The sequence below is a fragment of the Panulirus ornatus genome, chromosome 71, assembly GCF_036320965.1.
Source record: "Panulirus ornatus isolate Po-2019 chromosome 71, ASM3632096v1, whole genome shotgun sequence".
Classification (NCBI taxonomy): domain Eukaryota; kingdom Metazoa; phylum Arthropoda; class Malacostraca; order Decapoda; family Palinuridae; genus Panulirus; species Panulirus ornatus.
This window is the reverse complement of record NC_092294.1, coordinates 13,917,549-13,944,166: the sequence shown is the minus strand read 5'-3', so window position 1 is coordinate 13,944,166 and position 26,618 is coordinate 13,917,549. Positions and strand designations below refer to the sequence as shown.

Genomic DNA, 26,618 nt, shown 5'->3' with positions numbered 1-26,618 from the left:
CTCAAGCCGTACGAAATTTCCAACGAGATGAATGGCACCGCGTCCCAGTCGCAGTGCCAGGCGTAGGACCAACCCCCATAAAAAGATTGTGAGCTAAACATTTAAGTTTTACTTAACAAACACCGAAAATTTGTATATTGGTTTTATCGTAACTTTTCGTTGATGGAAACCCAAATAAATATACATAAATATACATAAACCAATATACATTGCTAAATAACATACGCATGATCAAAATAATACCTTGAACAACTCAGTGTTAACTGAGGAATAACAGTAGCCTTAGCAGCATAATAATGATGATAATAATAATAATAATAATAATAATAATAATAATAATAATAATAATAATAATAATAATAAGCTGTATTTATGCCCTCGACAACATAGTACCGTATGTAAACAGTAATTATCGTACATTGGATGATGCATCGGCGTTATCGCCGACTCGACGCGAGTGAGCATCATCGTACGTCCGACATCTCTCAAACGAACGTTACTTGATGGTTTCTAAACCCCTTAAAATGCTGAATGGACGAACGGATTTTATACGCGAGTCAGCGAGGACGGTCTCGCTGGCCACGTCAAATCATAAAATATTCCGTGCGAGATGCGAGACGAAATCAGGCGAAGACACAAGCAGCTGGCACCAATATTTCTTTCTTGTGTCTCCCCTGATGATGTGATTATGACACGAAAGTGCACTTGGGAACTAAACGTGTTTCATTTCCCCCGTGGACTCATAGGAATATATATATATATATATATATATATATATATATATATATATATATATATATATATATATATATATATATATATATATAATCTTCCAGCTATTCCATTTCTGACTTAGTTCAGTATTCTTTTTAATCTCAATATCAATTCCAGGTGTACAGAAGCTTTCCAATGACTCGAACACCATTGCAATAAATGCTAGACCCCCCTTAAAAATATATACATATGCAATATCCCGTTTTTTTTATTTTGTCGTATAGATATTAAATCGGGAATATAATCTTTATGGACGAGTTGGTTTGTGCCATTTGGATCTACATACTGATCGTTCCGTTCCGCCTGGTTCGAAACCAGTGACGGTGTCTATGTTAAAATGTCTATTTCGCTCTGACCCCGCTTGTGTATAGAACATGGGGGCGGGGCACCCGTGGGCCACCCAAACGTTTAAACCTGCTTTATTTTCATGTATTTTTCCCCTGTGGTAGAATGAGTGACCAGCTCTGGTGCTGGGGATGTAATCCCACATCCCTCCTACCTCTACCTAGCCCACAGTCATGCTCTGTTCTTCATCAAATATAATAAAAAAAAACTATATTAAACGTCTAAAATAACTATTGGAAAATTCTTTGCGATTATCTACACTCCAGTAAATTTCTCTTTTTTGACGATAACAAAATATAGACTTAACATAAACTAACTCCCAAAGAACATACAATCCCACATTGTAAACTCCCCAGGAACCACAATCCCACACCATAACCTCCCCACAGACACAATGCCACACCATAACCTCCCCAACAGACACAATCCCACACCATAACCTCCCCACAGACACAATGCCACACCATAACCTCCCCAACAGACACAATCCCACACCATAACCTCCCCACAGACACAATGCCACACCATAACCTCCCCACAGACACAATCCCACACCATAACCTCCCCAACAGACACAATCCCACACCATAACCTCCCCACAGACACAATCCCACACCATAACCTCCCCACAGACACAATCCCACACCATAACCTCCCCAACAGTCACAATCCCACACCATAACCTCCCCACAGACACAATCCCACACCATAACCTCCCCAACAGACACAATCCCACACCATAACCTCCCCACAGACACAATCCCACACCATAACCTCCCCAACAGACACAATGCCACACCATAACCTCCCCACAGACACAATCCCACACCATAACCTCCCCAACAGACACAATCCCACACCATAACCTCCCCACAGACACAACAGCTCCCCACAACCAGTCAATCGCGGGCCACTCTCCCTCCCCACGCAGTTAGCACCCCACACCAATACCTATACACCTCGTGATCTCCCCACTAGACTCGCTCTCCCAAACAACTCAACGACCCACCACTTCCTCCCCAGTGGAAATTCGCCCATTAAAACCTCCTTCCAGTGCGTACACGCCACCTCCACTGTGAAAAATGTACGTTATTCAACTTCGTTATAAAATCATTCATTGTATGACGCTCATTCAACTGGGTCGTTGTTCAACGGCGTCTGTTTACGCGCAAACACAAAATATTCGGTCTCACAAATATTCAGATATTTCCGAGACTAGATATACAGTAATTGGAATACTCAGATGTTTCCAATTTTCTTTCTATTTTCCTATTTCACTGAGGCAAAATGCCTTCGCGACTCCTTTCCAATTAACCAGTTTATACCCATTTTTTTTCTACATCAATTTTTCCCTATTTCATCATGATATTCTTTACTATGGAACACTCACTTTCACCATCATGTTCACGTTTATTCTTAATGTCATGTTCACTAGTCACTGTTCACTGTTTACCATCACTTTCAGTACCATCACTGTCACTATTCAGTGCCAGGTTCACTGTTAACCGTCATGTTCAGTACTTACTTTCATGTTCAGTTTGAGCCGCAGGTTGTTCACTGCTTGTCATATTCACTGCTCATGATCAGTCTGCCTTTAGATTGAACACTTCAGTTTCTCCTCACATTCACTGCTCATGTTCACTGTCTTGACGGTTTATGATCTTCACTGTCACATAACTCATGTTCACCGTTCACTGCTTCACGGTCAGTTTCCAGAAAGTTCTGTATATTCCTTCATGTTCACACGTTCACCTCATGATCACGGCAGTGTCCATCACCTTCATCTACTACCGGGTGTATTCAATACTTGCTCTCATGTTCAATCTCATTTTCACTGTTCAACAATATCGTCGTCACTTTCATCTCACTGTTAACTCACTGTTCATGATTATGAAGTATCACTTTCATCGTTTTCCCCCATTCATATTCACTGATCATCATCATAATCATCATCTTCAATATTCACTATATCATTTTCTCTTACGCAGGATGGAGTCATCACCTTCACCTCTCACGTTCTTCGTCATAATGCTTAGTTCACTATCCCGTTCACTGCCAAACATCACGTTCAAAGACGTACCAATCCACTCACTTTCACCTTCTTCACTTTCCATCATGTTCATGGATTGTATGGTGATCATCATCATCATCATCATCCACTTCACTGTCACTATCGGAACAGTTCATCACAGTACAATTCTTTCACTATCAGTTTTCAGTGTCCTTCATCATGTTCAATGTTCATATTACATTCACTTTCCTCAACACAAAAGAGCTATCAAAAGTCATGTTCACTACACCAACACCTGTTGACTATATCAATGAATTTTTCCATCATATTCAATAACTATCTATATTACATTATTTCATAATAATCAATAATTATTTTTCGATTATATTATTTCTCTATTCAATAATTACTTTCCATCGCATTCCAGTTCACTCTGTCGACCATATTCATCACAGTCATCATGTTCACAGGACTATCACCTTCACTTCACCATCCGGGCTCATGTTCATGTGTTCATATCACGTTCACTTCACCATGAGGGCTCATGTTCATGTGTTCATACACGTTCACTTCACCATGATGGCTCATGTTCATGTGTTCATATCACGTTCACTTCACCATCCGGGCTCATGTTCATGTGTTCCTACACGTTCACTTCACCATCAGGGCTCACAACACCTCATCCTCGAAGGGGTCGTTCACCCCGCCTCACAGGCAACAACACTTCTCTCGTGGATGACCTGACCTTGACCAGGAAGCACCCCAACCCCCACCTCCGTCTGTCTCTCCAGACACCTGTGTGGCGTGGCTCAGATACTTAATGTTGGGTAATTAGACTGGAGGAGGTAATTAGCGTCGGCTTGATAACACCGAGATATTCTTGGAGCGCCCCGACTTGACTGCTATCATTAGCGACGTCCGGGGATGCGACAGCTCCGACGTCCGGGGATGCGACAGCTTCGACGTCCGGGGATGCGACAGCCTCGACGTCCGGGGATGCGACAGTTTCGACGTCCGGGGATGCGACAGCTTCGACGTCCGGGGATGCGACAGTTTCGACGTCCGGGGATGCGACAGCTTCGACGTCCGGGGATGCGACAGTTTCGACGTCCGGGGATGCGACAGTTTCGACGTCCGGGGATGCGACAGCTTCGACGTCCGGGGATGCGACAGTTTCGACGTCCGGGGATGCGACAGCTTCGACGTCCGGGGATGCGACAGCTTCGACGTCCGGGGATGCGACAGTTTCGACGTCCGGGGATGCGACAGCTTCGACGTCCGGGGATGCGACAGCTTCGACGTCCGGGGATGCGACAGCTTCGACGTCCGGGGATGCGACAGCTCCGACGTCTGGGGATGCGACAGTTTCGACGTCCGGGGATGCGACAGTTTCGACGTCCGGGGATGCGACAGCTTCGACGTCCGGGGATGCGACAGCTCCGACGTCTGGGGATGCGACAGTTTCGACGTTGGGCCAGGACCATCTTGTAAGTCGAGGCCCTTACGCCACCACAAGCCGCCCCCAGGGCCAGCTGGTACCCCACCTGACCAGCTGTAACTCACCAACCGAAGCCAACTATTCCAATTTCTCTCCCGATTGATTCTTGTGCCAACGGCCATGTGATGCCAATGACCCCTCCACCCCCCCTAACCAGGTGAAGGGAGGGTCATGCATCCCCACACCAGGTCATGACCCCTAGTGACCTGCCTCGGGCTGGCGGGGTCATGACCCCGCACTGTTTGACCACCATTAGTGTCCAGAAGATCAACATTTGACCTTCGGCTAACAGTGTTGACATACCTTTACTCCTCCCTTCCTAACGTTGCTTCGATACCTGGTATCTCACATCTCTCCAGATATCACGATCAAATCATCAAAAAATCCCACCAATAAGATGATCATCAACAACTCAGTCCTTAAATGAACGACTGGAGATATTAACCAACGAGCCAGAATCACCAGTTCGAGACCCACCACTGCTGACGTACCCAAGACCATAAACTGGCTCCACCTGTGCCTGGTACCCACTTGGTCTATGACCTTATATGAATTCTGTGACCCGTCCGACCTCGCTTACTCATGGTCCTGAGTATGGTCAACATGCGCTACCTCGCAAACGTGGGAGACAGCGACAATATATATATATATATATATATATATATATATATATATATATATATATATATATATATATATATATATATATATATATAAACAGATACAGACACAACAAAAAGAGACACATGAACAAATACACTATTCTAAACACATGGATGCATACAAACAAATGCAGGCATAAACACACACACACACACACACACACACACACACACACACACACACGCACACAGACACACACACACACACACACACACACACACACACATGGTTTGGGATTCCAAATCCACAGTAAAACCCACAATTATCGTTAAGAACTTCCAGAATATTCGTACAAAGTAAGGATTCCAGGCTTCATGAGAGAGAGAGAGAGAGAGAGAGAGAGAGAGAGAGAGAGAGAGAGAGAGAGAGAGAGAGAGAGAGAGAGAGAGAGAGAGAGCAGGAGCAGGCAGGGGGCCATATCGACCACACCCCCTGTGCAATACCTGGTCGCTACCTGCCACCACCATCTCCACCACCACTATCTCCAACGCCACCTTCTCCAACACCACCTTCTCCAACACTATCTCCAACACCACTATCTCCAACACCAATATCTCCAACACCACCTTCTCCAACACTATCTCCAACACCACTATCTCCAACACCAATATCTCCAACACCGCCTTCTCCAACACTATCTCCAACACCAGAGGTCACCACACACACCTGGCTCGGGTCCACACCTGACCCTCAGCAAGGCTAACGTGGCTCCTGACGTGCTACACGTGGCTCCACCCCGTGTGGCACGTGTTCTTTACTTCCCCTCCTAACCCTCTCCACCACAACCACCCCCACGTACGCTGATTCACCACCCACAACCCCCTACATATGTAGACCCCACCTATAACCCCCTACATATGTAGACCCCATTTACAACCCCCTACATATGTAGACCCCATTTACAACCCCCTACATATGTAGACCCCATTTACAACCCCCTACATATGTAGACCTCATTTACAACCCCCTACATATGTAGACCCCATTTACAACCCCTACATATGTAGCCCACCTTTAACCCCCTACATATGTATGCCCACCTTTACAACCCCCTACATATGTAGCCCACCTTTAACCCCCTACATATGTAGCCCACCTTTAACCCCCTACATATGTAGACCCCACCTACATATCAATAACCCGTATTCCACTAATGATCATGGAGGCACAGCTGTGATAAATTCTATGTTCCTGCTTGAGACACAGAAGGGCCACAGCCCTGACTGCAGCAGCGGGAGGAGGGAGTCAGTCTGCCTCACTTCGGGACAACATAACTTTAATCCAAGTATCAAAAAAAAAGGCGAAAAAAACCCCTGGTGCAGCAAGCTATTCCATTTTTATTTTTTTTTTGGTCAAGCTGTACAGTGAGGGTAGGGAAGATATCATGTACGTGTGTGTGTGTGTCTGTGTCTGTCTGTCTGTATGTATGTATGTATGTATGTGTGTGTGTGTATGTCTGTGTGTGTCGTGTGTGTGTGTGTGTGTGTGTGTGTGTGTGTGTGTGTGTGTGTGTGTGTGTGTGTCTGTCTGTCTGTCTGTCTGTCTGTCTGTAGGTATGTATGTAGGTATGTATGTATGTGTATGTGTGTGTGTGTGTGTGTGTGTGTCTGTGTCTGTATGTAGGTATGTATGTATGTGTGTGTGTGTGTGTGTGTGTGTGTGTGTGTGTGTGTGTGTGTGTGTGTGTGTCTGTCTGTCTGTAGGTATGTATGTATGTCTGTGTGTGTGTGTCTGTATGTAGGTGTATGTGTGTGTGTGTGTGTGTGTGTGTGTGTGTGTGTGTGTCTGACCTGCCAGACTGTTTCTATCCCCACTACACACACTGGGATCACGTCCCCTCACAGACTGGGACAATTTTCATTTCTTTTTATCCCAAGCTCTGACGAGTGGTCATCCATACCCAGAACCTTGCGTTCACTGTAGTAAAACCTAAACTTTGCGTTCAGTTCACCAAAACATGAACCGTACGTTCAATCCACTTAAATCTGAACTTTGCGTTCAGTTCAATAAAACCTGAACCGCTGCGTACGTTCAATCCACTTCAACCTGAACTTTGCGTTCCACTCAGGGGGTTCTGAACGTTGCGTTCCGCGTTCCACTCAAACTGTAAACTTGCGTTCCATCTCATAAAAGTTAAACTTTGCGCTTATCTTATTAAACCTTAAAATTTGCGTTCCATTCTGTAAACTCTGAACGTTGCGTTCAACTCAATAAACCCTGGATCTTGCGTTCCACTCATTATTTGAAAAGCATGTTCTACTCAAGTTCTAAACCTTGAGTTCAGTTCTATTAAGCCTTAAACCTTGCGTTCCACTTCATAAACCTGAAACCCTGTGTTCAACTCAATAAACCTTAAATCTTGCGTTCCACTCAGTAACCCTTAAACTATGCGTTCAACTCAATAAACCTAAAACCTTGCGTTCCACTCAATATACTTTAAACCTTGCGTTCCACTCACCAAAACCTGAACACTCCGCTGCACGTGACTTACTCAATCAGCTGATCAATGTAAACACCAGACACGTGGTCTGCACGTGACTATATCAATCAGCTGATCAATGTAAACACCAGACACGTGGTCTGCACGTGACTATATCAATCAGCTGATCAATGTAAACACCAGACACGTGGTCTGCAGGTCCACGAATGCCCCAGCATCATTTAAATCCCTTTATGTATTTACAAGTTATCATAACTTATTTATTCACACGGGGGTTCAAAAATAACTAAATCAGTTATGTAATCCTCTATTAGTTATATAATCCTCTATAATTCAAGGCTGCCTTAGTTATTTTATCCTCTATAATTCAATACTAAACCATCATAGCTCCAAGGTACCTAAGCTATAACAAGCTATAACCCCAAGCTATAACCCCACCTCAGCTATAGTTCTATAACTCATTTAAAAGATCCCAGGGTTAATATAGACCCCAGGTTAACTAACCATCGTGGTTACGGTTAACATGGTTAACATGGTTAACATGGTTAACATGGTTAACATGGTTAACATTCTCAAAGTCTCTCATCTGGACCTACCCCCCCCCCCCCTCCTCTCCCCTATCCCCCCAGCACACGAGAGAGAGAGAGAGAGAGAGAGAGAGAGAGAGAGAGAGAGAGAGAGAGAGAGAGAGAGAGAGAGAGAGAGAGAGAGAGAGCCTTTCCACGCTCCCAGGTCAGGCTAACGACACTCGGGTACGAACAGGTTGTTATAACACCCTTCTCCCCCCACACCCCACACCCCCACCCACCCCACACAGCCTGGGGTCTCGTCTCCCCCCCCCTCCCCCCCCTTCCCCCAACACTGGTCGACCCCCCCCCCCCTCCCCTCGACCAGGTGCGAGGCTGGGCGAATCCGCGAAGCAAAAATCGTCCCAATAAAGACATAACCAGACGAACAAACACACAGCCAAACAAATACACGGGCCGAACAAATACATACAGACAAACACATACATACCTGCCTGACTGGACAAACACACAAGCTATAAACAAAGATATATATAACAAAAGAATAGGGGGCCAGGTGAGGGTATTCCCTCAAAGGCCCAGTCCTCTGTTCTTAACGCTACCTCGCTAACGCGGGAAATGGCGAATAGTTTGAAAGAAAAAAAAAAAAAAAAAAATATATATATATATATATATATATATATATATATATATATATATATATATATATATATACATAAATATATGACCCGGTAAATTAAAATATATAGCTAGATAAATATACATGAATATAATGAAACGAATGAATTACTGAACCGTGTAACAGGTGCCTGACACATGCGGCGTTTTACGAAAGCGCGGATTGGCATATCAAAAGCGCAGCAAACGTTGCTGATATATTGCTATCAAAAGCGCGGCAGAATATTCAGTCAAAAGCGCGTTTTATCACTCACCTCTAAGTCCGATTGTTTATACGTTCATTAACGATCATTCACCTCTTCCGTTAGCCAGATGATAGGTTAGGTTAGGTTAGGTTAGGTTAGGTTAGGTTAGGTCAGGTTAGGTCAGGTTAGGTTAGGTTAGGTTAGGTTAGGTTAGGTCAGGTCAGGTTAGGTTAGGTTAGGTTAGGTCAGGTCAGGTCAGGTTAGGTCAGGTCAGGTCAGGTCAAGTTAGGTTAGGTTAGGTTAGGTCAGGTCAGGTCAGGTTAGGTCAGGTCAGGTCAGGTCAGGGCAGGTTAGGTCAGGTCAGGTCAGGTCAGGTCAGGTTAGGTTAGGTTAGGTCAGGTCAGGTCAGGTCAGGTTAGGTTAGGTCAGGTCAGGTTAGGTTAGGTCAGGTCAGGTTAGGTTAGGTTAGGTTAGGTTAGGTTAGGTCAGGTCAGGTCAGGTTAGGTTAGGTTAGGTCAGGTCAGGTCAGGTCAGGTTAGGTTAGGTTAGGTTAGGTCAGGTCAGGTCAGGTCAGGCAGGTCAGTAGTGGTAGGTTAGGTTAGGTCAGCAGGTCAGTCAGTAGGTAGGTTAGGTTAGTATCAGGTCAGGGTCAGGTCAGGTTAGGTTAGGTAGGTTAGTTAGGTTAGGTCAGGTCAGGTTAGGTAGGTTCAGGCAGGTAGGTTTAGTAGGTTAGGTTAGGTTGTTAGGTCTAGGTAGGTCGGTCAGGTAGGTTGGTTGGTAGGTAGGTCAGGTCAGGAGGTCAGGTCAGGTCAGGTCAGTAGTTAGGTTAGGTTAGGTTAGTCAGGTCAGGTTCAGGTCAGTAGGTTAGTAGTCAGGTCAGGTCAGGTAGGTCAGGTTAGGTTAGGTTAGTTAGGTTAGGTCTAGGTCAGGCAGGTCAGTCGCAGTCAGTAGGTCAGGTCAGGTTGGTTAGGTCAGGTAGGTTAGGTAGGTTAGGTTAGGTCAGGTCAGGTCAGAGTTCAGAGTATAGGTTTAGTAGGTTAGGTTAGGTTAGGCCAGGTCAGGTCAGGCCAGGTCAGGTTAGGTTAGGTTAGGTTAGGTTAGGTCAGGCCAGGTCAGGTCAGGCCAGGTCAGGTTAGGTTAGGTTAGGTTAGGTTCAGGTCAGGTCAGGCCAGGTCAGGTTAGGTTAGGTGGTAGGTTAGGTTCAGGTCAGGCCAGGTCAGGTCAGGTCAGGCCAGGTCAGGTTAGGTTAGGTTAGGTTAGGTTAGGTTAGGTCAGGTCAGGCCAGGTCAGGTCAGGTCAGGTTAGGTTAGGTTAGGTTAGGTTAGGTCAGGTCAGGCAGTCAGGTCAGGCCAGGTCAGGTTAGGTTAGGTTAGGTTAGGTTAGGTTAGGTCAGGTCAGCCCAGGTCAGGTCAGGCCAGGTCAGGTTAGGTTAGGTTAGGTTAGATTAGGTTAGGTCAGGTCAGGCCAAGGTCAGTTAGTTAGGTTAGGTTAGGTTAGGTTAGGTCAGGTCCAGGCCAGGTCAGGTCAGGCCAGGTCAGGTTAGGTTAGGTTAGGTTAGGTTAGGTCAGGTTCAGGCCAGGTCAGGTCAGGAATGGTTAGGAGGTCAGGCCAGCAGGTCAGTTAGGTAGTTAGGTTAGGTTAGTTAGGCAGGTCAGGCCAGGTCAGGTAGTTAGTTAGTAGTTGTAAGGTTAGGTTAGTCAGTCAGCCAGTCAGTCAGCATAGGTTAGGTAGTTAGGTTAGTTAGGTCAGTCAGGCAGTCAGCAGGCCAGGTCAGGTTAGTTAGGTTAGGTTAGTCAGGTCAGGCCAGTCAGGTCAGGCCAGGTAGGTTAGGTAGTGGTTAGGTAGTCAGGCAGGTCAGGTCAGGAGGTTAGTTAGGTTAGGTAGTTAGGTTAGTAGGCAGGCAGGCAGGTCAGGTTGGTTAGTTAGTAGGTAGGAGGTAGCAGGTCAGGTAGTAGTAGGTCAGGTCAGGCCAGGTCAGTTAGTTAGGTTAGTTAGTTGTCAGCCAGAGGAGTAGCAGCAGTAGTTAGTTAGTTAGGTTAGTAGGTCAGGTCAGCAGGTAGTTAGTTAGTTATAGTCACCAGGTCAGTAGGTAGTTAGTTGTAGCCGTCAGCAGCAGTTAGGTTAGAGTAGACAGTCAGGCAGGTGTTAGTAGTTAGTAGGTGATCAGTCATAGTTAGGTTATTAGGTTGGTGAGCAGTAGTCAGGCCAGGTCAGTTAGGTGTTAGTTAGGTATAGTCAGGTCAGCAGTAGGTAGTTAGGTTAGGTAGGTAGGCCAGGTCAGGTAGTTAGTAGGTTAGGTAGGTAGGTGTCAGGCCAGCAGAGTAGGTTGTTAGGTTAGGTCAGCCAGGCGGTCAGCCAGGCAGTTAGGTTAGGTTAGGTAGTAGCGTAGGTGAGGTAGTAGTTAGGTTAGAGTAGTCAGGCAGCCGCAGGTTAGGTTGTAGTTAGTTAGTCAGTCAGGCCAGTCAGTCAGCCAGTCAGGTTAGTTGTTAGGTTAGGTGGTCAGGCATAGTAGTAGTTAGTTAGGTTAGGTTAGGTGGTCAGGTCAAGTAGTACAGTAGAGTAGTATGGTCAGCCAGGTCAGTCAGCCGCATAGTTAGGTTAGGTTAGGTTAGGTCAGGCCAGGTCAGGTCAGGCAGGTCAGGTTAGGTTAGGTTAGGTTAGGTCAGAGGTCAGGCCAGGTCAGGTCAGGTCAGGTCAGGTTAGGTTAGGTTAGGCAGTCAGGTCAGGTTAGGTCAGGTTAGGTTAGGTTAGGTTAGGTCAGGTCAGGCCAGGTTCAGGTTAGGTTAGGTTAGGTTAGGTTAGGTCAGGTCAGGCAGGTCAGGTTAGGTTAGGTTAGGTTAGGTTAGGTCAGGCCAGGTCAGGTTAGGTTAGGTTAGGTTAGGTTAGGTTAGGTCAGGCCAGGTCAGGTCAGGCCAGGTCAGGTTAGGTTAGGTTAGGTTAGGTCAGGCCAGGTCAGGTCAGGCCAGGTCAGGTTAGGTTAGGTTAGGTTAGGTCAGGTCAGGCCAGGTCAGGTCAGGCCAGGTCAGGTTAGGTTAGGTTAGGTTAGGTTAGGTTAGGTCAGGTCAGGCCAGGTCAGTCAGGCCAGGTCAGGTTAGGTTAGGTTAGGTTAGGTCAGGTCAGGCCAGGTCAGGTCAGGCCAGGTCAGGTTAGGTTAGGTTAGGTAGGTTAGGTTGGCATGGCAGGCAGTCAGGGTCAGGCCAGGACAGGTTAGGTAGTGTTAGGTTAGGTAAGTTCAGGCCAGTCAGGTCAGGCCAGGTCAGTTAGGTTAGGTAAGTTAAGGTTAGGTGTAGGTCCAGGCTGGCCAGGTCAGGTCAGGTCAGGTCAGCCAGGTCTGGTTAGGTAGGTAGGTTAGGTTAGGTCATGTCAGTGGCCAGGTCAGGTCAGGGCCAGGATCCAGGTAGGATAGGTTAAGGTTAGGTTATTAGTCAGGCAGGTCAGGTTAGGTTAGGATAGGTTAGGTTAGGTCAGGTCATGCCAGGTCGTGTCAGGCCAGTCAGGTTAGGTTAGGTGTAGTCAGGCTTCAGGCCAGGTAGTCAGGCCAGGTAAGGTTAGGTTAGGTGGTAGGTTAGGTTAGGTCAGCCAGGCCTGAGTCAGGTCAGGCCAGGTCAGGTTAGGTTTAGGTTAGGGTCAGGTCAGGTCCCAGGTCAGGCCAGGCTCAGGTCAGGGGTAGGTTAGGTTAGGTTAGGTTAGGGTTAGGTTCAGGTAGTCAGGTCAGGTCAGGTCCAGGTCAGGTTAGGTCAGGTTAGGTTAAGGTTCAGGTTAGGTCAGGTCAGGCAGGTCAGGTTCAGGTCAGGTCAGGTCAGTGTAGGTCAGGTCTCAGGTTAGGTTAGGTTAGGTTAGGTCAGGTCAGGCCGTTGTTAGTTAGGTAGTCAGGCCAGTCAGGTCAGGCGGTTAGGTAGTTAGGTAGTAGGTAGGTCAGGCAGTCAGGTGGTGGTTAGGTTAGGTTAGCAGGTCAGGCAGGCAGGCAGCAGTGTTAGTTAGGTTGTCGTCAGCCAGGTCATACAGGCAGAGGTTATTAGGTTAGGTAGCAGTCAGCCAGTCAGTCAGCCAGTCAGTTAGGTTAGTAGTCAGGTCAGGCAGCAGGTAGTCAGGCAGGTCAGTTAGGTTAGGTTAGGTAGTAGGTCAGGTCAGCCAGTCAGTCAGCCAGGTCAGTAGGTTAGTTGGTTAGGTTAGGTAGGTCAGGCCAGGCAGTGTTAGGTAGGTTAGGTTAGGTAGTCAGGTCAGGCCAGGTCAGGTCAGGCAGTCAGGTTAGGTAGGTTAGGTTAGGTTAGTTAGGTCAGGCCAGCAGTCAGGTCAAGGTTAGGTTAGGTTAGTTAGGTTAGGTCAGGTCAGGCCAGGTCAGGTCAGGCCAGGTCAGTTAGGTTAGGTTAGGTAGTAGTCAGGTCAGGCCAGGTCAGGTCAGGCCAGGTCAGGTTAGGTTAGGTTAGGTTAGGTTAGGTAGGTCAGGCCAGTCAGGTCAGGCCAGGTCAGTTAGGTTAGGTTAGTTAGTAGGTCGGGGCCAGTCAGGTCAGGTAGGTTAGGTAGGTAGTTAGGTAGGTCAGCCAGGTCAGTCAGGCCAGGTCAGGTAGGTTAGGTTAGGTTAGGTTAGGTTAGGTTAGGTCAGGTCGCAGGCAGTCAGGCGTCAGGTTAGGTTAGGTTAGGTCAGGTCAGGCCAGGTCAGGTCAGGCCAGTCAGGTAGGTTAGGTTAGGTTAGTTAGGTAGGTCAGGCCAGGTCAGGTCAGGCCAGGTCAGGTTAGGTTAGGTTAGGTTAGGTCAGGCCAGGTCAGGTCAGGCCAGGTCAGGTTAGGTTAGGTTAGGTTAGGTCAGGTCAGGCCAGGTCAGGTCAGGGTCAGGTTAGGTTAGGTTAGGTTAGGTTAGGTTAGGTAGGTCAGGCCAGGTCAGGTCAGGTAGGTTAGGTAGTCAGGTCAGGCCAGGTCAGGGTAGGTTAGGTTAGGTTAGGTTAGGTCAGTGGTCAGGCCAGGTCAGGTCAGGCCAGGTCAGGTTAGGTTAGGTTAGGTAGGTAGGTTAGGTTAGGTCAGGCCAGGGTCAGAGGTCAGGTTAGGTTAGGTTAGGTTAGGTCAGGTCAGGCCAGGTCAGTCAGGCCAGGTCCAGGTTAGGTTAGGTTAGGTTAGGTTAGGTTAGGTCAGGTCAGGCCAGGTCAAGGTCAGGCCAGGTCAGGTTAGGTTAGGTTAGGTTAGGTCAGGTCAGGCCAGGTCAGGTCAGGCCAGGTCAGGTTAGGTTAGGTTAGGTTAGGTTAGGTTAGGTCAGGTCAGGCCAGGTCAGGTCAGGCCAGGTCAGGTTAGGTTAGGTTAGGTTAGGTTAGGTCAGGTCAGGCCAGGTCAGGTTAGTTAGGTTAGGTTAGGTTAGGTTAGGTTAGGTCAGGTCAGGCCAGGTCAGGTCAGGCCAGGTCAGGTTAGGTTAGGTTAGGTTAGGTTATGTTAGGTCAGGTCAGGCCAGGTCAGGTCAGGCCAGGTCAGGTTAGGTTAAGTTAGGTTAGGTTAGGTTAGGTTAGGTCAGGTCAGGCCAGGTCAGGTCAGGCCAGGTCAGGTTAGGTTAGGTTACGTTAGGTTAGGTTAGGTCAGGCCAGGTCAGGTCAGGCCAGGTCAGGTTAGGTTAGGTTAGGTTAGGTTAGGTCAGGTCAGGTCAGGTCAGGTCAGGCCAGGTCAGGTTAGGTTAGGTTAGGTTAGGTCAGGTCAGGCCAGGTCAGGTCAGGTCAGGTTAGGTTAGGTTAGGTTAGGTTAGGTCAGGTCAGGCCAGGTCAGGTCAGGTTAGGTTAGGTTAGGTTAGGTTAGGTCAGGTCAGGCCAGGTCAGGTTAGGTTAGGTTAGGTTAGGTTAGGTTAGGTCAGGTCAGGCCAGGTCAGGTTAGGTTAGGTTAGGTTAGGTTAGGTCAGGCCAGGCCAGGTCAGGTCAGGCCAGGTCAGGTTAGGTTAGGTTAGGTTAGGTTAGGTCAGGTCAGGCCAGGTCAGGTCAGGCCAGGTCAGGTTAGGTTAGGTTAGGTCAGGTCAGGTCAGGTCAGGTCAGGCCAGGTCAGGTTAGGTTAGGTTAGGTTAGGTTAGGTCAGGTCAGGCCAGGTCAGGTCAGGCCAGGTCAGGTTAGGTTAGGTTAGGTCAGGTCAGGCCAGGTCAGGTCAGGCCAGGTCAGGTTAGGTTAGGTTAGGTTAGGTTAGGTCAGGTCAGGTCAGGCCAGGTCAGGTCAGGCCAGGTCAGGTTAGGTTAGGTTAGGTTAGGTTAGGTCAGGTCAGGCCAGGTCAGGTCAGGCCAGGTCAGGTTAGGTTAGGTTAGGTTAGGTTAGGTCAGGTCAGGCCAGGTCAGGTCAGGCCAGGTCAGGTTAGGTTAGGTTAGGTTAGGTCAGGTCAGGTCAGGCCAGGTCAGGTCAGGCCAGGTCAGGTCAGGCCAGGTCAGGTTAGGTTAGGTTAGGTTAGGTCAGGCCAGGTCAGGTCAGGTTAGGTTAGGTTAGGTTAGGTTAGGTTAGGTCAGGTCAGGTCAGGCCAGGTCAGGTCAGGTTAGGTCAGGTTAGGTTAGGTCAGGCCAGGTCAGGTCAGGTCAGGTCAGGTCAGGCCAGGTTAGGTTAGGTTAGGCTGAAAGTTATGAGAACACAGGACTGAGTGTCAGGTTCAGACTGAGCCTTCAGCACTGTGAACACGAAACCATCGAGACAGAGACTCGCTGTGGTCTCGGTGACCAGTGTGAAGCATTATGACACAACGAATCACTCTCAATGACACAGCGAGTGAACGGATTAACCTTGCCGCGCATTTGATACTACTTTAAGGCTGAGTTTCGAACGCGGTCACTTTCTCGAATCCGCGCTTTTGATATACGCCCGACACAGGTACCATGAGGTCATAGGTCAAGTGGAGGAATGACCCGACCAATGCATGACCTCATACAACACAGCATGACTGACCACACAACATAGACAGACAGACAGACAGACAGACAGACAGACATAGGAAAATCATCTCAAAATATTCGAGGACTTCGCAGATCAACACAGGTGTTTATCATCTCTGTGAAGCCAGGTGTAATCCACATGAAACAGGTGTTCGTAAATCCCCATGAAACAGGTGTTCGTAAATCCCCATGAAACAGGTGTCTGTAATCCCCATGGAACAGGTGTTCGTAAATCCCCATGAAACAGGTGTCTGTAATCCCCATGGAACAGGTGTCTGTAATCCCCATGAAACAGGTGTTCGTAAATCCCCATGAAACAGGTGTCTGTAATCCCCATGAAACAGGTGTTCGTAAATCCCCATGAAACAGGTGTCTGTAATCCCCATGGAACAGGTGTCTGTAATCCCCATGGAACAGGTGTCTGTAATCCCCATGGAACAGGTGTCTGTAATCCCCATGGAACAGGTGTTCGTAAATCTCCCCCGTGAAGACAGGTGTTTGTTAACCCCCCCCCCCCCGAAGACAGGTGTCTGTAGCATGTACACACAGAGGAGAAAGCCTGTGAGACACCTGCTGTACACCCAGGTATACACCATGTACACCCAGGTATACACACACACACCCTGTACACCCAGGTATACACCATGTACACCTAGGTATACACACACCCTGTACACCCAGGTATACACCATGTACACCCAGGTATACACACACACACCCTGTACACCCAAGTATACACCATGTACACCCAGGTATACACACACCCTGTACACCCAAGTATACACCATGTACACCCAGGTATACACACACCCTGTACACCCAAGTATACACCATGTACACCCAGGTATATATACACACCCTGTACACCCAAGTATACACCATGTACACCCAGGTATACACACACCCTGTACACCCAGGTATACACCATGTACACCCAGGTATACACCATGTACACCCAGGTATACACACACCCTGTACACCCAGGTATACACAATGTACACCCAGGTATACACACACACAACCTGTACACCCAGGTATACACAATGTACACCCAGGTATACACACACACAACCTGTACACCCAGGTATACACACCCTGTACACCCAGGTATACACAATGTACACCCAGGTATACACACACACAACCTGTACACCCAGGTATACACACCCTGTACACCCAGGTATACACAATGTACACTCAGGTATACACACACACAACCTGTACACCCAGGTATACACACCCCGTACACCCAGGTATATACCTGTTGTACACTCAGGTATACAGCCCACACCCCAGTGTACCTCACGTGTGGGGAGAAGCTTGGAGACCGAGAGAATCAAGTTTTAAACTCCCAAGAAAAAAAAAATAAAAATGTTCCATGATAAAAGTTCTGTCCGATATCGTCTGGGAAATGAACTTTGAACTTTGGAAAAAGGTGTTCTACCCTAGGGAGGAGGGGGTCCTCCCCCCCTATCCACTCAACAAAGTTTCAAACAACTGTAAATAACTGTTTGTATTCTACATGGCCATTCCCCTGTGTTTTACGACCGTTCTCCTGTGTTCTATGACCGTTCTATTGTGTTCTATGACAGATCTCCTGTGTTCTATGACCATTCCCTTGTGTTCTATAACTGTTCTTCTGTGTTCTATGACCGTTCTCCAGTGTTCTATGTCCATTCTCCTGTGTTCTATGTCCATTCTCCTGTGTTCTATGACCATTCTCCTGTGTTCTATGACCATTCCCTTGTGTTCTAAGACTGTTCTCTAGTGTTCTATGTACATATCAGTGTTCTTGATCCACAGCCAGTACATACATGTACACGTTAGAAGTAGAGATATGGAAATATATTCACAGTAAGACATAAGGATATACGATATACAAAAACATCACTATAAGATGGAAAATATAAGAAAAATATAGTATATATAAAGACGTATACAAGGGAGAACTAATATATTTCAAAAGGCAGGTAATATATGAGATATACTAAAAGGATATACTCATTATAACAGATATATTACAGAGGATAGATATACCCATGTACCAGCATTGAGTGTAGACGTATATATATGTGTACATAGGCCAATATAGGTATATAAGTGCGTACAAAGGGCAATATAGGTATATATGTGTGTGTACAAGGGGCAACACAGGTATATATATGTGTGGGTATATAAGGGGCAATACAAGTGTGTGTGTGTGTGTGTGTGTGTGTGTGTGTGTGTGTGTGTGTACGTGTGTACAAGGGGCAATACAGGTATATAAGTGTGTGTGTATAAGGGGGCAAGACTGACCTCAGCTCTGTTGTATCCGGCGATCTTACAGAAAGATTCGTTACAGTAGACGATTGGGTAGTCGACAATCTGCGCGTTGGCCAGTAGGAAACTTGAGTCCGCTGCCGAGGGAAGAAGAAAATGAAATGTGGGTCATTACTTCAACTGACAAACATTCGTTCTCGTTTTCTCTTTCTCCCTCTCTCTCTCTCTCTCTCTCTCTCTCTCTCTCTCTCTCTCTCTCTCTCTCTCTCTCTCTCTCTCTCTCTCTCTTAATCGGTCAAAAAACATTTACTCATATGAAATATATAGAAATAATACATAGAACACACACACACACACACACACACACATACACACACACAAAGACAGACAGACACACACACACACACACACACACACTAGTATACACCCTAAACACATTCATACCAATCAGTCTTATATCTCCAAGTCCTACACTGCACAACATAACTATACATATTCTTATGTATATACCACAATATGTATATATATATAAATACATTAATACATACCTGCCTTAGTGTTAGCAGTAGTTTAGGTGCATCATACACAAATGTCAGGGTGGATATGGCCAAATGAGGCCACTATTTGTATATATATAGCAAAGATTCGAACCCAGACCTTTTCCATTCCATTTCATACCACTGTAGAATATTCCGGCTTTACACATCCATTTTCCATTTCCAATGTGAAATGATATGTTATTACATACACCAAAACCAGAGGTGATGTGATGTTAGATGATTAGCTGAGTATGTGTGTGTGTATGTGTGTGTGAGGGGTAAACAGAGTCTCTCTCTCTCTCTCTCTCTCTCTCTCTCTCTCTCTCTCTCTCTCTCTCTCTCTCTCTCTCTCTCTCTCTCACACACACACACACACACCTCTCCCTACGTATCTATCTATCTATCTATCTATCTTCAACCGACACCTGGGCAAGATAACACGGATGATATGATAACCCCCCTCCCCCCCCTCCCCCCACAGCGAGATAACCCCGGTCGACCCGTAACTGCCTTAACTGATAAGCGAACCTCTGTATATGAGATAAGAGACCTTATCAAAGTTGCGACTCGTGTCTTGGGTTCCCAATGACCCTCTCTCTCTCTCTCTCTCTCTCTCTCTCCAACGCCCTGTGCGCACCTTCCTCCCTCATTTGCATACGCGCCTACTGTCGGGTGGAGATGCAGTGTGTGTGTGTGTGTGTGTGTGTGTGTGTGTGTGTGTGTGTGTGTGTGTGTGTGTGTTGGGAAAGGGAAACAGACGGAGGAGTGTGGGTGGGTCGAGAGAGAGAGAGAGAGAGAGAGAGAGAGAGAGAGAGAGAGAGAGAGAGAGAGAGAGAGAGAGAGAGAGATTCTTCTGATAATGACAATACTTAATTATCATTCAACAACATCTAACTCATTTATGAAGACACGTTGTCTCCAGTAATTACACTCAGGCAGAGAAACCAATTCATTCTCAATATTTTCTTTCTTTTTTTGGGTAAATACATAATTACTGTAGCTTGCAGTTACTGATACACGAATTGAAAATATATACATTACTGTGTGTGTGTGTGTGTGTGTGTGTGTGTGTGTGTGTGTGTGTGTTCCGTGGGATTCGAACCGAGACTGGAATACCACAAGCCAAGAACAGTCCAGAGAGCTTGTGGGCTCCGCTACAGGTGGTGTGTGTGGGGGGGTGTGGGGGTGTGGGGTGTGTGTGGGTGTGGGTGTGGTGTGTGTGGGGGTGTGGGTGTGGGGTGTGTGCGGGGGTGTGGGTGTGGGGTGTGTGGGGGTGTGTGTGGGGGTGTGGGTGTGGGTGTGGGTGTGGGGTGTGTGCGGGGGTGTGGGTGTGGGGTGTGTGCGGGGGTGTGGGTGTGGGGTGTGTGGGGGTGTGGGGGTGTGGGGTGTGTGGGGGTTTGGGTGTGGGGGGAGGTTAAACGTGTACCTGGGGAGTACACGTCGTGTTCAAGGGTCGTACCGTCGTGCACAAGGGTCGTACCGTCGTGCACAATGGGTCGTACCGTCGTGTTCAAGGGTCGTACCGTCGTGCACAAGGGTCGTACCGTCGTGCACAAGGGTCGTACCGTCGTGCACAATGGGTCGTACCGTCGTGCTCAAGGGTCGTACCGTCGTGTTCAAGGGTCGTACCGTCGTGCACAAGGGTCGTACCGTCGTGCACAAGGGTCGTACCGTCGTGCACAATGGGTCGTACCGTCGTGCACAATGGGTCGTACCGTCGTGCACAAGGGTCGTACCGTCGTGTTCAAGGGTCGTACCGTCGTGCACAAGGGTCGTACCGTCGTGCACAATGGGTCGTACCGTCGTGTTCAAGGGTCGTACCGTCGTGCTCAAGGGTCGTACCGTCGTGCACAAGGGTCGTACCGTCGTGCACAAGGGTCGTACCGTCGTGCACAATGGGTCGTACCGTCGTGCTCAAGAGTCGTACCGTCGTGCTCAAGGGTCGTACCGTCGTGTTCAAGGGTCGTACCGTCGTGCTCAAGGGTCGTACCGTCGTGCACAAGGGTCGTACCGTCGTGCTCAAGGGTCGTACCGTCGTGTTCAAGGATCGTACCGTCGTGCTCAAGGATCGTACCGTCGTGCTCAAGGGTCGTACCGTCGTGCTCAAGGATCGTACCGTCGTGCTCAAGGGTCGTACCGTCGTGCTCAAGGATCGTACCGTCGTGCTCAAGGGTCGTACCGTCGTGCTCACATACTTGCGTTTAAAAATGTCACAATAGATTGGAACTGAGAAAAAATTGAAAAAAAAATCAGGAAATTTAAATTTTTTCTTTATAAAAATCTTAATTAAAAGATATGATAACATAAAAAATGACGCACGATTGAAATGGTAAAAGGTCAAGTGAATCTACCATATTAAATACGAGTTTGTTAACCTAATAACTGATTCATAAGGAATGTCTGGTTTTCGGCTAACGTATCGAACATCTGGCATGCCCTCGGAAGGTACAATCAGTCTTGAATAAAATATTTTCCCGTATTTTTAAGAGTACAATTCAATATCTGATTCTCTGTTAACATTACTTAAATGAACATTAAGATTTTATACATGCAAGAAATTAAATCTAAACGACAATTCCCTTATCAGAAAGGCACAAAAAAGGAATAATAATTCACACACACACACGAGTTTTGCAGGAATTATCGTATCTGTATATAGTCTGGACGCCCCTCCCTGTCCCGCTTCCTAATTCCTTTCCCACGACCTAACGACTTCATTCTTTTAAAGTGCGCGGCAAACCACCCGGAAAACTTTTACCGAGGACGTTCACACGATTCGCCGAACACGCCAACAAATTAATTGCATTCCGACGAAAGGTTAAGCAAAGAATGGAGTTGAGGCTATTCCTAAGTCGGAGTCAATGAGGCGTGTTTCGGAGGCGCTCGTCGCCGGCTTGGCCCGTTGTTGCCACATTGACGAAAGATCATAGATCTAAAGACTTTTTAAAATTATTAATATTACTATCATCATTATAAATTTTGAGAAATTGGATGTTTTCAAAATTGAGTTATCTAATAATAGCTATTTTAAAACATAAAAACCTTCCCTGATGTTTTATATCAGGGGTTTAATCAGGGGTCTGGATCTTCCCTTGATATATATAAAATATATATACGTAGTTTATCCTTTAAAAAAAAGTCAATTGCGCTCTAATACAGATTTCCTCTCTAAAGAGAATGTTATCTGCTGCAATTTCGAGCCAAAGAGCATACGTTTGGCATATTAAACACACACACACACACACACAAATTCTTTTTAATTCACAAGAATAAAATAATTTTCCTACTGTAGTTCTCTGTGGCACACTGTGGCACACTGTGGCACACTGTGGCACAGAGAACCACAGAGAACTTTTTTAACCAGCCACAGAAAACTGTATAACCCATCTTTAAATCCACACAGCTTCCACCTCTCTTAATAATCTAATAACTAATTATCCGACGCGTCCTAACTACATCATCATACATAACTGAAATAAAAAACGGACTCAAGTCTTGGCGGAAAATGCAGAAAACCGGAGTAATAGCCGCCATATATGAGACATACATGCAAACGTCCTCCATAACATTATCTTTTTATGACCATCTCCGTTGGCAACACTGCAGCTCTACACCCACCCCCTCCCGTCAACTTTTCAGGAATAGCGGATCACTCCGCAGAGTTCACACATTTGCATTATTTCCCTTTGAAATTCGTAGTACAGGGCACGTGGAGTATCTTAATAAGGATTGTGACGTTATATACATAGGTATATAAGTGTTTGAGGTTTGGCTGGGGATAGCGAACCCTGGTGTCGAAGTTTAAATCGTGGTGGTTCCTGAAGACTGGAGGTGGGTGGGCGGACGAAGCCATTGTTCTCCCCTGTGCCTGACGCTGCTTCAACCCCTCCCCTCACCTTCTCTCCCTCCTCCCCACCACGATGGCGGTGGGGAGGGTTGGGGTGGGGTTGGGGATGGGGTTGTAGTGCGAATGTGTGTCACCAGACCACCGCCAAGGTCACGAAGCTGATGATAATAGCGCAACATACCCTCTCCGTGGAGGGGGGGAGGGGTGAGGGGGTTAGGGTAGCCCCCGGAAATCAAGAGACCCCATAAACCGGGGGGGGGGGCGGAGCGAGGACGCCAAGCAGCCCTCTGGGAGGGGCTGGGGAATGTGTGAGGGGAGTGGGGAGTGCGGAGTGGTGTGTGTGAGGGGAGTGGGGAGTGTGTGAGGGGAGTGGGGAGTGCGGAGTGGTGTGTGTGAGGGGAGTGGGGAGTGTATGAGGGGACTGGGGAGTGTGAGGGGAGTGGTGAGTGTGTGAGGGGACTGGGGAGTGCGGAGTGGTGAGTGTGTGAGGGGACTGGGGAGTGCGGAGTGGTGAGTGTGTGAGGGGAGTGGTGAGTGTGTGAGGGGAGTGGTGAGTGTGTGAGGGGAGTGGGGAGTGTGTGATGGGAGTGGGGAGTTTGTGAGGGGACTGGGGAGTGTGTGAGGGGAGTGAGGGGAGTATGTGCCAGGGCTGGGGAGGTTATATATGGGCTGAGGAGAATGTATGAGGGCCAGGAGGATTACGTGAAAGAACTGGGGGAGATGACAGAAAAGAGCTGGGGTGAGGGGAAGTGACTGAGGTGAGGTGGAGAGAGAGAGAGAGAGAGAGAGAGAGAGAGAGAGAGAGAGAGAGCCAGCCCACTACCGCAGTGTGGGGAGTCATCTGGAGTTCAGGGGGGGGGGGAGGATATGATGGGGGGGGGAGGGGGGGCGCTACTCCCTCCCGCATTATAATCAATATCTTCTCTCCATTACTTTACGCCTGACGTGTGTACGTGTGTGTGTGTGTGTGTGTGTGTATGTGTGTGTGTGTGTGTGTGTGTGTGTGTGTCTGTGTACGTGTGTGTATGTGTGTGTGTGTGTGTGTGTGTGTGTGTCTGTGTACGTGTGTGTGTGTGTGTGTGTGTGTGTGTACGTGTGTGTGTGTGTGTGTGTGTGTGTGTGTGTGTGTGTGTGTGTGTGTCTGTGTACGTGTGTGTATGTGTGTGTGTGTGTGTGTGTGTGTGTGTCTGTGTACGTGTGTGTGTGTGTGTGTGTGTGTCTGTGTACGTGTGTGTATGTGTGTGTGTGTGTGTGTGTGTGTGTGTGTGTGTGTGTGTGTGTGTGTGTGTGTGTGTGTGTGTGTGTGTGTGTCTGTGTACGTGTGTGTGTGTGTGTGTGTGTGTGTGTGTGTGTGTCTGTGTACGTGTGTGTGTGTGTGTGTGTGTGTGTGTGTACGTGTGTGTGTGTGTGTGTGTGTGTGTGTGTGTGTGTGTGTGTGTACGTGTGTGTGTGTGTGTGTGTGTGTGTGTGTCTGTGTGTGTGTCTGTGTGTACGTGTGTTCACGTGTGTGTGTGTGTGTGTGTGTGTGTGTGTGTGTGTCTATATACAGTACGTCCTCGACTTACGATGGTATTTCGGCCATGAGGCAGAGCCGGCGCGTGGCGCTCACCGCAAGGAAAGCCTCGGAATGAATGAGTCTGAGCGAGTTGTGAGTCACGAGTCCTCACAAGGGTTAAGTGTGTGAGATTGTGAGTAACTGTGGTCGGCAGTTAACCCGGGCCAAGGAAGGGAAGGTGTCAGCCTCTGCGCGAAGGAAAGTGAGCTCCGTACACCCTTATTAAACCCATATTAAGAACGCTTCAATCCATCCCCATTTCCTACCCATTCCATCGCCGCCCCTTACCTCCCCCTTCTCTACCCTTTCCTACCCATTCCATCATCCCCCTCCCCCATTTCCCTCAGGGTGTACCTAATATACAAAGTAGTTAAGGGTAAGCTTTCAGGGACCTAGTGAAGAGAGAGAGAGAGAGAGAGAGAGAGAGAGAGAGAGAGAGAGAGAGAGAGAGAGAGAGAGAGAGAGAGAGAGAGAGATACACATGGCTTCAGGGCCCCACCCCTGATCTATATTTCATGGCCTGGAGCCTTCCCCTTCATGTGAATTTCAGGGTTTGGCGCCTTTTACTGATTTATCTATCAGGGCACAGGTCCTTAACTTGGTCTATCTATCAGGGCACAGGCCCTTAACTTAGTCTATCTATCAGAGCACAGGTCTTTAACTTAGTCTATCTATCAGAGCACAGGTCTTTAACTTAGTCTATCTATCAGGGCAAAGGCCCTGAAGTTAGTGTATCTATCAGGGCACAGGTCTTTAACTTAGTCTATCTATCAGGCCATAAGCCCTTAACGTAGTCTATCTATCAGGGCACAGGCCCTTAACTTAGTCTATCTATCAGGGCATAAGGCCTTCCCTTGATCTGTCTATCGGGGCTTGGGGCCTTTCCTTTATCCACACACAACCCGTCTACTCAGATTCAGTAGACAGAAGCAATGAGACGATATTTGACCGACCTAATCATTTATTCCCGTCTGTCCAGTTTTAGACGGGTAAAACTCATTTAAAAAAAAAAAAGGACAGACCCTGAGCGTTTAAATCCTGGTACCCCCGTCGCATAATCTGTCCTTTAGACGGGAATAAAAAATAAACAGAAATTTTTTCCCACTGATTCCTAATGCTGTCTCTCTTTCCCCTGGTCTATACACAGCGTTATAACTAACTTCTAAATAAAGTATAACTATATAACTAATTTATATAATTATAACTATCATGAGAATGAGCAATATCTTTGGTATAAGGCAGAAGAAAAACTGGAACTCCTTTTTTAAAAAAAAATTGAGGTAATTTTTATTTCCTGGAAACAGTAAGGGACAACAAATTTACCCCAGCAACGAGTCTAACCGTGTTGATAGTCGGGGAAAAATGTAGGCTCGTTTTCCCAGCAAATTAACGCAGTCACCCTATTTCTTTTTTCATGTATTTATATGCTTTTTTAAACGCTTATGCTAAATATTCTGATTTGTTACTTCTAATGTAATTATTGATACAAAAAATATGTATGTCAATTAATGTTTTACAAAGAATTTTTTTGTATAAATTTCCGATTTCTATGTATAAATTTTCGAATTTTAAATTGAATGTAAAATCAGTAATTTTTTACTGCATGTATTTGGCTTCATGGTCGTACCGTCGTGCTCAAGGGTCGTACCGTCGTGCTCAAGGGTCGTACCGTCGTGCTCATGGGATTAAAACTTAAGTTTACCATACCACAACACGCCATCTACGGCCACAGCAGAAACTATGAATGATATAAGAAATAAATTTCCCAAGTATTCAGCCATGTTGACAAAATCTCCGTTTTCTGTTGGGAAATTTAAATTTCCTGAAATTTAAACGCGAATTAAACTGAATCAAGACGTTTAAAAAAAATTCTCTTAGGAACTGTTATTTTTCCTATCTTTTTTTCCCCTATAATTCTGGTGATATATGGGGGTCTATAAATCTCTGAGCATCACAATTTTCCAAAGTTCTGACTTAAGGGAAATTATTTGAGTCGTCAGCGTTTAAAAAAAAACTTCGAAAACTGACGTGATTATAAATTGGTTTCCCCTCCACCATCCGTGTACAACAGAGTTGGAAATTTACATACACATCTTCCTACGATTTAGATATGTATATAGTTTCTCCCATGGCGTAAGAATTTATATACATATTCTCTTACGAATCAAATTTACATACACATCTTCCTTCGATTTAGATATGTATATAGTTTCTCCCATGGCGTAAGAATTTATATACATATTCTCTTACGATTCAAATTTACATACACATTTTTTAATAGTGCTCAGATTTATATATAGATATTCTCCAGCACCATTTACATCTGCATACGCATCTTTTTACAGTGCTGAAATTCTTATATACATATTCTCCAACACCATTTAAATTTACATACACATTTCTTCACAGTGTTGAAATTTACAT

At 46.7% G+C, this 26,618-nt stretch overlaps 1 protein-coding gene across 1 annotated transcript in view; it reads right to left on the bottom strand.

The window, feature by feature from the left end:
- Positions 1-26,618, bottom strand: part of LOC139747960 (potassium voltage-gated channel protein eag-like) — a 266,033-nt gene that overhangs the window by 94,695 nt on the left and 144,720 nt on the right. Inside the window, exon 3 of the mRNA XM_071660468.1 lies at positions 18,290-18,390. Coding sequence (XP_071516569.1) covers positions 18,290-18,390 — 101 coding nt within the window. The remainder of the gene's footprint in view (positions 1-18,289; positions 18,391-26,618) is intronic.